The 13,079-nt window shown below is 41.9% G+C and overlaps 1 protein-coding gene across 2 annotated transcripts in view; it reads left to right on the forward strand.

The window, feature by feature from the left end:
- Positions 1-13,079, forward strand: part of LOC122550431 (protein diaphanous homolog 3-like) — a 577,944-nt gene that overhangs the window by 457,550 nt on the left and 107,315 nt on the right. For both annotated transcript variants that reach the window (XM_043691160.1, XM_043691161.1), the window contains 2 exons: positions 2,997-3,161; positions 5,942-6,077. In XM_043691160.1, coding sequence (XP_043547095.1) covers positions 2,997-3,161; positions 5,942-6,077 — 301 coding nt within the window. The remainder of the gene's footprint in view (positions 1-2,996; positions 3,162-5,941; positions 6,078-13,079) is intronic.

Raw genomic sequence — 13,079 nt, forward strand, 5'->3', positions numbered from 1 at the left:
GGATGGAAGTGGGGGTAAAGGTGATAGGCCAGAGAGGAGGGTGGAGCGGATAGGTGGGAAGAAAGAATGACAGGTGGGACAGGTCATGAGGATGGTGCTGAGCTGGATAGTTGGAACTGGGGTAAGGTGGGGGGAGGGGAAATGAGGAAACTGGTGACGACCGCATTGATGCCATGGGGTTGAAGGGTCCCGAGGCAGAAGATAAGGCGTTCTTTCTCCAGGCCTCAGATGGTGAGGAGTGGCAATGGAGGAGGCACAGGAGCTGCATGTCCTTGGCAGAGTGGGAGGGGGAGTTGAAATGTTTGGCCACGGGGCAGTGGGGTTGATTGGTGTGTGTGTCCTGGAGATGTCCTCTAAAGCGCTCAGTGTGAAGGCGTCCAGTCTCCCCAATATAGAGGAGACCGCATTGTGAGCAACAGATACAATAAATGATATGGGTGAAAGTACAAGTGAAATTTTGATGGTTGACAAAAGGAAGAAGAGGTGACTTGCAGAAAGTCCTGCATTTACCGTGGTGAATCCACCTAACCTGTACAGTACAGGGCAATTTAGCATGGTCAATCCACCCAACCTGCACATGTTTGGACTGTGGGAGGCAACTGGAGCACCCAGCAGAAACTCACACAAAAACCGAGACAATGTACAAACTCTACATAAGACACCCACGGTTGGAATTGAACTTAAGTCCCTGACGCTGAGAGACACCACTGCCACCCAAGCTTATATTTTTTACAAACTGCAAAATGGAACTGCGTGGTGATGTTTGAGATGGCCCTCTCTACCCCCAATATTTGTCAGATCAATTCCCCAATAATAATGTCAAACTAGCTGAATCCTGTCAGGGTCTCAAATCAGAGACACTGCAGATTGCAGTTGTAATGGTCTGCATATGAAGTCTTCACATCACCACATTGAGGAATTGAGAAGAATCTAAGTAATTCCCCAAATTGGGGTCATATTAGTGACGCGTGTATCTTGAGACTTCTACACCATTCCTGGTTGGCTGTTTTCAGATTGTCATTCACCAACATCTTAAACAAATGAACGTGGAGCAGGAGCATGCCATGCAGCCTTTCAATCTGTCACTTAATAAAGTCATCATTAATCTGATTGTGCTCACAAATCCACATTCCTACCTTTCCTTAATAACTTTTCACCTCCTTGCTGACCTAGACTTGCTCACCTCTGTTTCTATTGCATTTTCAGGAAGAGTTCCAAAGACTCATGACCTCTGTGAGAAAAAATATCACCTGATCTCTATTTGAAATGTGTGACCACTTATTTTTAACAAGTGACTCCTAGTTTTGAATTCTCCATAAGAGGAAACAGCCTCTTCATGTCTAGTCTATATGTTTCAATTAAGTTGCCTTTTACTCCTCTAAACATATGCTAATAAAACATAGCCTGTTCAACTTTTTTCATAAGACCATCTTCTGGTCTTCTCTAAATGCATTTCACCTTTCCTTGAAGAAAGTGATCAATATTGTAATCCAGGTGCGCTATTTATCATTGAAGAATAATCTCCCAGATTTTGTATTCAATTTCTTTTGCGATTAGTGATAACATTCTATTTGCCTTTACTATTTATTGCTGTAGCTGCATAATAGTGTTTTGTGATTCATGCACTAGGTCACCCAGATCCTGCTCCATCTCAGAGCTCTTCAATCTGAACAAATTGTCCAGAGGCAGTCCTTTTTGGAAATATTAATTCTTAGAAGGGAGAGCAATGGAAATTCCTTTAAAAACAGAGGATTTTTACTATCTTAAAAATATTCTCAGTCCTTAAATGTGGTGTTAGATGTTACCTGGTGTCTGCACCTGGGCTAAAATGATAGCTTCTTAATTAGCAAGAGGATTAGATTAGATTCCCTACAGTGTGGAAACAGGCCCTTCAGCCCAACAAGTCCACACCGACCCTCCGAAGAGCAACCCACCCAGACCCATTTCCCCCTGCATGGCCAATTCACCTAACCTGCACATCTTTGGACTGTGGGAAGTAACCAGAGCACCGCAGGAAACTCATGCAGACACGGGACAATGTGCAAAGTCCACACAGACAGTTGCCCGAGGTGGGAATTGAACCCTGGTTCCTCGCAATGTGAGGCAGCAGTGCTAACCACTGAACCATCGTGCCGCCCCAAAGGTTCAAGGGTTAAAAGCAGAAAAATGAGGTTGAGAAACATACCAGCCATGATCAAATTGCAGAGCACAGTCAGTGGACTGAAAGGCCTAATTCTGCTCTTATGGTGGGCGCCCACTTGGGAAGAGGGGTTACAGTGCTGTTACTTATTAGGTTGGAGGTGAGATTTATGCCCCAGCAGGAGCAGTTGTCAATGCTAGAAGTACAGGCTGACCCCAGCGGAGATAATCACTGGAGCTGGAAACCACGGCAACTGAGGAGGAATTTTGGAATGTCAGGCTGGCAGCCCTGGCATGTGAGGTTGGAATCTGAGTTTGTGAATCCAATGGTGCAAGGTAAAGGGGAAAGTGTGATTTTGGGATGAGGTTGTACCAGTGGGAACAGGGAAACAAGAGGAAATTCGCTACTACACTCATGCACCCGCCCTCTACTTTCCCAAGACTAGCCTGTGCAGCTTCAGTTGCTGATTTCCACATGATATGAGCCACCCCCATCCAATGAAATAATTGTGGGACTGGCACAGCTATAGCAGGGCTGAGAGGAAGTCCTATTTGGCCACTTAATGTATTCAATTAGCCCAAAAGACAAGCGGATGCCTTTATTTTTCCTCCAACCCTGGTCATTTTTCATTCTTCAAGGGGAATGTGGAAAATCTAGCCATGAAAATTCTCTGAGCCTAGTCTTGAAGTGTTATTATGATATTGATGTTTGTCTTTTTCTCACATTCCAACAAGGATGCACAAGAGAAAAAATTTGGGGTGAATGTAAACTATAAAAATTATAAGCACCTGTTTATTTCTCACGCTTTCTCTCTTTAAGGTCATAGTGACTACACATTTCCTTAACAGTAGATCACAGATTTGCCAGTCATGCCCAGGAACAGCACCACAAACTGGCCATCGTGCACGGAAACATGGAGAAGCTTTACCATGATTTGATGCACTATTTTGTTATCAATCCAAAGAAAGTCACAGCTGAGGAGTTTTTTAGTGATATAAGTAACTTCCGATCCATGTTCATGGTATGTTTATGTGGGATATGAAATTCTGGAAATAATGAAACAACCATTTTATTTACCTTACTTGTTATTTTGTATGAGGTCTGGGAGATGATGGTTTGCTGATGGGGGCGTGAGGTTGTGGTCGAGGGGCAGTAAGAGGAGGTGTCTGTGAGTTGGCGCCTGGCTTCAGCGATGTAGAGGTCAATGTGCCAAACTACCACTGCATTCCCCTTGTCTGATGGTTTGATGGTGAGCTTGGGGTTGAAGTGGAGGAGGTAGAGGGCTGTGGGTTATGAGGGCGAGAGGTTGGAGTGGGTGAGAAGAGTGGACAGGTTGAGGCAGTTGATGTCACGGCAGCAGTTAGAAATGAAGAGGTCGGGGGGAGAGTAACAGCCAGTACAGGGTATCCAGGTGGATGGGGAGGAGGGGGGGAGTGCATTGGAGGCAGGAGAAGGGGTCCTCAGTGGGTGGGGGGAGTCTTGATTAAAAAAGTGGCTCCGCCTTTTCCAATCAGGCGGCAACTCGCAGACACCTCCTCCTACTGCCCCCTTCACCATGACCTTACCTCCCATCGCTAAACCATCATCTCCCAGACCATTCACAACCTTATCAACTCTGGGATCTCCCACCCACAGCCTTTCACTTCATCGTCCCTGAACCCGCAACTCATGATTCTACCTCCTATGGAAGATTCACAAACCTGACTTCCCCAGTCGACCCATTGTCTCAGCCTGCTCCTGTCCCACTGAACTCATCTTTGCATACCCTGACACCATCTTGTCCCCCTTAGTCCAGAAACTCCCCATCTATGTTTGGGGCACCACCAATGCCCTTCACCTCCTGCAAGACTTTCATTTCCCCGGCCTCAAACGCCTCATCTTCATCATGAACATCCAGTCCCTGTACACATCCATCCGCTACACCAAAGGCCTCCAAGCTCTCCGTTTCTTCTTCTCACAACGTCCCAACCAGTACTGATACTGACACCCTCATCCGCCTGGCTGAACCGGTCCTCACCCTTAACAACCTCTCCTTCCAATCCTCCCACTTTCTCCAAACCAAAGGGGTAGCCATGGGCTCCAGGTATGCCTGCCTCTTTGTTGGGTACATGGAGCAGTCCATCTTCCACAGCTACACCAGCACCAACCCCCACCTGTTTCTCCGTTACATTGATGACTGTATTGGTGCTACCTCGTGCTCCCACGAGGAGGTTGAGCAGTTCATCACCTTTACTAACACCTTTCACCCCAACCTCAAATTCACCTTGACCATTTCAGATACCTCCTTCCCCTTCCTGGACCTCTCCATCTCCATCTCTGGCGAACAACTAACCACAGACACCTACTACAAACCCATGGACTTCCACAGCTATCCAGACTACATCTCCTCCCACCTTACCTCCTGTAAAAATGCAGTCTCTTATTCCTAATTCCTCCGTTTCTGCCGCATCTGCTCCCAAGATGACCAATTCCACCTTTGAAAATGGCTAAGATGGGCATTTCCCTTCTCACATGGTCAGCGATGCCCTCGAGCGCATCTTATCCACTTCCTGCACCTCCACCCTTGAACCTCACCCCTCCTGAACCCCACCCCTCCAACCACAACAAGGACAGAACCTGCCAGTACTCACCTTCCACCCCACCAACTTCTGTATACATCGCATCATCCTCCGGTTTCTGCCCCTACAAACGAACCCCACCACCAGAGATATATTTCCCTCCCCACCCCTATCAGTGTTCCGTAGAGACCATTCCCTCTGTGACTCCCTTGTCAGATCCACACCACCCCCACCCCAACCCACCAGCTCAACCCCGACTCCCAGCACCTTCCCCTGCACCGCAGGAAGTGCAAAACATGCGCTCACACCTCCCCCCTCACCTCTAATCCAATTCCCCAATGGATCCTTGCACATCCAATAGAAATTTACCTGCACCTCCACTGTCATCTACCGTATCTTTTGCACCTGATGTGGTTTCCTCTACTTCAGGGACACAGGACGCCAACTTGTGAATTGTTTCAGAGAACATCTCTGAGACCCCACACCAACCAATCCCACCGCCCCATGGCTAAACACTTCAACTCCCCCTCCCACTCCACCAAGGACATGCAAGTCCTGGGCCTCACCCATCGCCAAACCTTTACCACCCGACACCTGGAGGAAGAATGCCTCATATTCCATGTTGGGACCCTGCAACCACACGGGATCAATATGGATTTCACTAGTTTCCTCATTTCCTTCCCCATCCCAAGCCTCCAACTCAGCACCGCCCTCTTGACCTGTCCATCACCTAACCATCTATCCGCTCCACCCTCCTCTCCAACCTATCACCTTCTCCCCCACCTTCATCTCCCTATCACATTCTCAGCTACCTTCTCCCTCCCCCCATTTATCTCTCAGCCCCCGGCCCACAAGCCTCATTCCTGATGAAGGGTGTATGCCTAAAAATCGATTCTCCTGCTGCCTGATCTACTGTGCTTTTCCAGCGCCACACTCTCAACTCCAAACCATATGTACCAATAGTTGTATTGACTTACATAAAGTAAAAATTTATCTTCAATTAGTAATCAAATACAAAGCTGTCTTTCCTTTAGCTTGCCAAGTAATTGAAGCTACTCTTAATGACAGAGGTGGTTATTACTTCACAAATGAAATTGCAATAAATGTTATCTCCAGTTTTGTTCGCAATTTCATCTTTGACACATTTTCTAAGAAACAGGAAGAGAAATAGGCCATTCATCTCTTCAAACCTGTTCTTCCATCCAATATGATCATATTCTAATCTTTATTCTTTTCATTAAAGCAAGCTGTCAAGGAAAACATAAAGCAGAGAGAGACAGAGGAGAAACAGAGACACGCCAAATTAGCCAAAGAAAAAATTGAGAAAGAGAAACGAGAAAGGCAACAAAAGAAAAGACTTCTACTGGAGAAAAATTTAGGTAACAAACATTCAACCTTTAAAAAGTAAAAGAAAAGAAAGGAAGCATTCAATCTTTTTGGCTGACATCAGTTAATTTGCTTGAATGTGCACTGTAGATCACAGTCATTCAATTATCATGAAAAAATAGACTGAAGTCATCCCGATTTTTGTTTCACTGCATTTTCCTAGAATTCCATTTGTAATTTAGAAAACTGGTTTGCTCAGCTACGAAGCACTTCTGCTTTGGCATTATTATTTGACTTTCTCCTTCAATTTCAGACTTTGTAAGTTGGAGGCACTTGTTGAGTACTGTGCTTGACGTAATGGAGCTATATTGTCAAGAATATTTTCAATGGGGTTTCTTCTGAATATTATTCAACCAAAGCAACAAAAAAAATTTATCTTGGCTGAGTAAAAGTCAGTTTGTATCCAATCATTTAACCATTTTGTCAATCGTTGCATAAATCATTAAAAGTAAATATTCTTGCTTTCTCATGCTTATAATTAGATACTTGATCGAGTTAGTTATGTTGACAGGATACAATAATTAACTAAACCTTTGAATTCAAATCCTTACAATACATTATGTGTTTTACCTTTCTCTTACCCCTGCTGTGTGAAAATCACCATGCTTGTACATTATATGGTTACACTTAAAGTTAAAACAACTCCACGTAAACTTTCTTCTGTGCTGTATCTATTCTTAGATTCCATGCAGAGAAGAAACCAAGTAAGAATCAATAACAAAACTGAATACTCATGCCACTGACAAATGGCTTTACTATTGAGCTAACATTTTCGTATTTATTCTTACTGCTCATTTCTTTTTTGTTGCACATAATTTCTGTTTGACTGTGTGAATCTTCTTTTGATTGGTTCTGTATTCTATCAATGCCACACAGTCCTTTCATCCTATTTAAACCTTAATTACAGAAATTTTTCCTTTGCACAACTAACTGGTGTTCAGGTAACATGGAAATGGGAGCAAGCCATTTGTTCAATTAAATTCATTCCATCACTCAATTAAACCACGGGTGATCTGTATCTTAGCTTTATCTTCCCTCTTTTAATTAATCTTTAATACTTCTGTCTAACCAGGCTGAATGAAATTTCAGTTCTTACGTTTTTAATTTACCTACTTTAGCAGTATTTTTTTGTGGGGCAAGAGTTCCCAGATGCTTAAGTGGGATACTGTTATTCAAGATTTATATTAATATTGATTAGATGCAAAAATCAAAAGTACAATTTAAATCTTACAAAGGTCAATTTGGGAAATATAATTATTACTAATGAAAAATTCAACAGAATACAAAAGGCATTCATAAATGGATGTGGATTTATCAAATAATATGCATTTCAATGTAGAAAAGTGAGACAGTGCACTAATAAGATGATGCTTGAACAATAAGCATTTAAATGTGATAAAGGAACAATTGAATCTAGATCTAGAGATATACAAAGCATTTAAACTAGTACTGCAAGTTCATAAGATTGTTATGAAATCAAATTAAACATTGTGTTTCTGGAGGGATGTGTCTATATATAAATACAAAGCACTATCTACAGACTCAACTTCAACCCATTGCCACCATCATCCAGAGCTAAAATTGTGACATTCAAGACACTTTTCCTGACATGGGTGCATCAAGCCAGGATATTATCTAAGTTTCACTACTCGAATTGGGAACAAAAATCTGGAGAATATTGATTATATGGATGATGGCAACATCAAAATAATATATAGCAGTTGGTGCTATTCTTTGACATGAATTGAGGCACAATTTTTGCATATCATTGGGCAACCTATGCACCACATCTTTCTGTACACTTTACTAATGTAGGAAAGATGTATCCTTGTCTCCAAAGTGGAGAATATTTTTATTGCTCATTATTGATTTTTAATAGAATTAACCTGCTTGGTTGGCTTGGCCTCTTCAGTTTTCTTTGCATCAGAAATATTGAAGTTAATTGACCAGATATGGTCTTCAGCCATTCAAAGGCAAACAGGACCCAAATCAAAATTATGACAGTATTGGAATATATCTTGTATTGGCTAAGCCTTGGTGCACTACAGAACTACACAACTACACTTTTCTCAAGACTCAATGATTTTGTGAAATTTGATATTGAAGATGAAAAATAATGAAGTTTGTTTTGTATATTATGATATTTCATTGCTGTTGATCAGATGGTTTCCCTTGTCATTTTGATTTGAAAATTTGCAAAATTGGATATTATACAAAGGGTCTGCATGGTGACCCAGTGGTTAGCACTGCTGTCTCACAGCGCCAGGGATCTAAGTTTGATTCCAGCTGTGTGGTGACTGTCTGTGTGGAGTTTGCATGGGTTTCCGTTGGGTGCTCCCATAATCCAACAATGTGCAGGTTAGGTGAGTGGGCAATGCTAAATTATCCTGGACTGTCTAGGGATGAACAGGATAAATGGATGTAGGTTTGCTTGCTGAGCTGGAAGGTTCATTTCCAGACGTTTCGTCGCCATACTAGGTAACATCTTCAGTGGGAGTCTGGGCGAAGCATTGCTGATGATTCCGGCTTTCTATTTTTTTGTTTGGGTTTCTTTGGGTTGGTGATGTCATTTCCTGTGGTGATGTAATTTCCTGTTCTTTTTCTCAGGGTGTGGTAGATGGGATCTACTACGAATACAAATCTTCTCAAAACTCACTAAGATAGATGGATTAGCCATGGTAAATGTGGGGTTATGGAGATAGGGTGGGGCCTAGGTCTGGATGGGATTCTCTTTGAGGGCAACTGCAGGATTCAATGAACTAAATGGCCTATTTCTGCATTCTAGGGATTCAATGATTTGTCCCGATGCATATTTATTTTATGTTTTCTCCCATTAATGGTTGTTTTTAATGGCTCTGCTCTGAGACCCTTTTTTCAATCACCTATTTCAATAACTGAAAGGGTCTCTCAAAGTACACCTATCTGATTTCCCTCTTCTCTGGGCCTACTCAGATCGATAGTCAGTCATACAATATTATTAAGTTTTTTTTTGTTTTTAAATGGTAATGGTTGTTTTGAAAAGGTAGTTTGATAACTTGCAGGAAACTTATTTTTAAAAGTTGTTATGTATTATATAGTGCAATAGGCATAGCAATAAAATGGTAAGCGTAAACCAGGAGTATAGGAAATAAAGCAATTTGTTCAAAACTTCAATCCTGAAGCTGTTCCAAAGTAAGGTCATGAACTGAAACATGAACTCTGTTTCTCCCTTCACAGATGTTGTCAGTATTGCTGAGTATTTCCCTATTTTCTGTTTATACTTCAGATTTCCAATATCCACAGAACTTTGCTTATTGGATTATTGCACTGTCAGTTGGGAATATCTGTGTGACCTGATTTAATCTATGTTTTGGAAAATCTGTTATAACAACATATTGTTACATTTATAGAAAAATAACGATATGCCTACAGAGGTAAAATTAACAGAACATCAGCATTACAAAGGTCTTTTAAATTACTGATAACTCATTATCTCAGGGATGCCTTTATATTGCATTCAGTTCTGATACGTAATACTAATGGCTGGACAAAAATAGCTTGTATTTCATAGAAGATAAAACATTACGGGGCAGTACAGGCCCTTTGGCCCTCGAATTTGCGCCAACCTGTGAAACCAATCTGAAGCCCATCTAACCTACACTATTGCATTATCATTCATATGTTTATCCAATGACCATTTAAATGCCCTTAAAGTTGGAAGTCTACTACTGTTGCGGGCAGGGCATTCCGCACCCCTACTACTCTCTGAGTAAAGTACCTACCTCTGACATCTGTCATATATCAATCACCCCTCAAATTAAAGCTATGTCCCCTCGTGCTATTCATCACTATACGAGGAAAAAGGCTCTCACTGTTCACCCTATCTAATCCTCTGATCATCATGTTTTATCAGCTCACAGCATGCAGTCTTTTACGATATTGCCTTTCCTGAAATATAACAAATTTGAAAAAAGAAAAAAGATACCACATAGGAAGAAAAAAACCTGGAAATTATAACCTTTATGACGTTAGCATGCTCAGCAGTTCAGAAAGAAATATGTTCACAGATTGTATCACAGTGCAATTTGTTTAATTTACCTGGTGATCTGGTAAAGATTATTAACAAGTGCATATTACATTAACTGTCATCTAAAGTTAACTGCAAAGTTAATACTAAATATTAGTATATTGAATAATAGGAAATTATGCCAGAGTTTTATCAATAGCAATATAACTTTGCTAAATCATCAATAATTCATTTTAAAATGTACATTATGTCAATTTTACAATACTATTTTGAAAGCTCGACATTTTTACGTAGAAGAATAGAAAATGTGAAGTAAGAATCTAAGGAAGAGAAGCAGGAATAGCCATCAACCTTTTGGTTCTGCTCCACATTGTTGATGGCTGATCTGATCATGGTCCCTGGTGGAGAAGGATATAACGGTCTGAAAGGTTAAATGTCGAGAAGTGCATTAAGCTCCAACTAATATGATGATGTCAAATAGAACACAGAATTGGACATCTTGGTGATAGCAATTCTTCAGGTAAACAATTACTTACAAACGAGATATTAAATCAGAAATTGAAAAGTAAGCACACTTTTGTAATAAATTGGGATGGGAGCTGATGACATTATAGCTGCTTTTAGAATATAAGAACTAGGAATGTAAGGTAGTAATTCAGCCCTTTGAGCCTGCTCTGCCATTTATTAACATCAATGCTGATCTCATCCTAGCCTCAACTCTACTTTCATGCCTTTCCATAACGCTTCAACCCATTATTAATTAAAAATCTGTTTATAACCTCCTTCAAATTACTCAATGACCCAGCATCCACAGCACCCTGGGGGAGTGAGTTCCACAGATTCATGACGGTTTCAGAGAAGCAATTCCTCCTAATCTCTGTTTCAAATCTGCCACCCCTTGCTCTGAAACTATGATCTTTCATTCCAGATTACCCTGCATGAGAAAATATTCTCTCCATGCCTATTTTGTATCTACAAATCTCAATTAGATCTCTTCACATTCTTCTAAACTCCAGAGTATGTAGGCTTAAACTGCTCAAACCCTCTTCATAAGACAAAACCCCCTCATCTCTGAAATCAACCTTGTGAACCTGCCTCTGAACTGCCTTCAATTCAGCTACATTCCTCCTCAAGTAAAGGGACTAAAAAGACAATGCCAAAACAGCCCTGTTGACCATGCAAAGTCCTCCTTAGTAATATCTGGAGGCTAGTGCCAAAATTGGGAGAGCTATATCACAGACTAGTCAAGCAATATCCCGACATAGTCATACTCATGAAATCATACCCTCCAGTGTCCTAGACATCACCATCACCATCCCTGGAAATGTAATCTCCCATCGGTAGGACAGAGATGGCAGAGGAGGCGAGACAGTGTATACAATCGGGAGGGAGTTGTCCTGGAATTCCTCAGCACAGACTCTGGACCATATGAAGTCTCATGGTTTCAGTTTAAATATGGGCAAGGAAACCTCATGCTGATCACCAGACACCATCCTCCCTCTCCTGGTGAATCAGTACTCTTCCATGTTGAATAACACTTAGAAAAAGCACTGATGTTGGCAAGGGCTCAGAATGTACTCTGGGTGGGGGATTTTAATGTCCACCACCAAGAGTGGTTCAGCAGCAGCGTTACTGGTCAAGCTGCTCAGATTCAAATGGACATAGCTGCTAGACTGGGTCTCCGGCAGCTGGTGAAGGAAACAACTCAAAGGAACAACATATTTGACCTCATCCTTACCAATCTGCCAGCTGCAGGTGCATCTGTCCAAGACAGTATCAGTAAGAGTGACCACCGCACAGTCCTTGTGGAGGCAAAGTCCCGCCTTCATATTGAGAATACCCTCCATCGTGTTGGGTGGCGCTATCACTGTACTAAATGGGACAGACTTCAAACTGATCCAGCAACTCAAGACTCATCTATGGGTCATTAACAGCAGCAGAATTGCACTTCAGGACAATCTGTAACCTCACGGCCCGGTATATCTCACACTCAGCCATTGCTTTTAGAGCAGGGGATCAACCTTGGTTGAATGGAGAGTGCAGGAGGGTGTGCCAGGAGCAGCACCATGCATGCCGGAAGATGAATTGCCAACCTGGTGAAGCCACCAACAGGATTACTTGCAGGTCAAACAGCATTAACAGCTTGTGATAGACAGAACTAAACGATCCCTCAGCCAATATATCAGATCTAATTTGATCTAAGTCTTGCCACATCCAGTTGTGAATGGTGGATGATTAAACAATTCACTAGAGGAGGAGGCTCCACAAATATCCCAGACTCAAGGACGAAAGATCCCAATATATCTGTGCAAAATCTTGAGCCAGAAATGCTGAGTGAATGATCCATCTTGGCATCCTTCAGTGGTACCCAGCATCACAGATACTAGTTCTCAGCCAATTTGATTCACTACATGTGATATCAAGAAACAGTTGGAGACATTGGATACTGCAAAGTGTTATGAAGTTGTAAGGGGTGCTGTACCTTTAAGAGCGTTGGGTTGCCTGGAGACAAGAAAAACAAATCAAATTCAGCCTATCAGTTTAAATTATACCTCAAACTCCCAATCTCCAATCAAGTTTGAATTTAGTATATTGACAATATTAATAACCAGGAAAAGAAGGGATTTTGCCCGAAACGTCAATTTTACTGCTCCTCGGATGCTGCCTGAACTGCTGTGCTCTTCCAGCACCACTAATCCAGAATATTAATAAACACTGAAACAATCCGATGCTTTGAGGTATAAAACCAGAAAAAAATTGAACAGTTGGAGGAGAACTGCCAAAAGACTAACGGATGTAGGCTACAATTGAGAACTCTCGCTGAGAGGTCCCTATCTGGAAAAGGAGTTTGCACTGGAAAAAGCACCGACACCGACCTGGAGAGCAAATCTACAGAGGAAGATACCAAGAGAAGATTCAACAACTGGCTGGGTTTGAAATTTGAATTTTTCTGTAAATCTTACTTGGGGCTTTTATCCGACTAATATTA

The sequence above is a fragment of the Chiloscyllium plagiosum genome, chromosome 6 (assembly GCF_004010195.1).
Source record: "Chiloscyllium plagiosum isolate BGI_BamShark_2017 chromosome 6, ASM401019v2, whole genome shotgun sequence".
NCBI lineage: Eukaryota > Metazoa > Chordata > Chondrichthyes > Orectolobiformes > Hemiscylliidae > Chiloscyllium > Chiloscyllium plagiosum.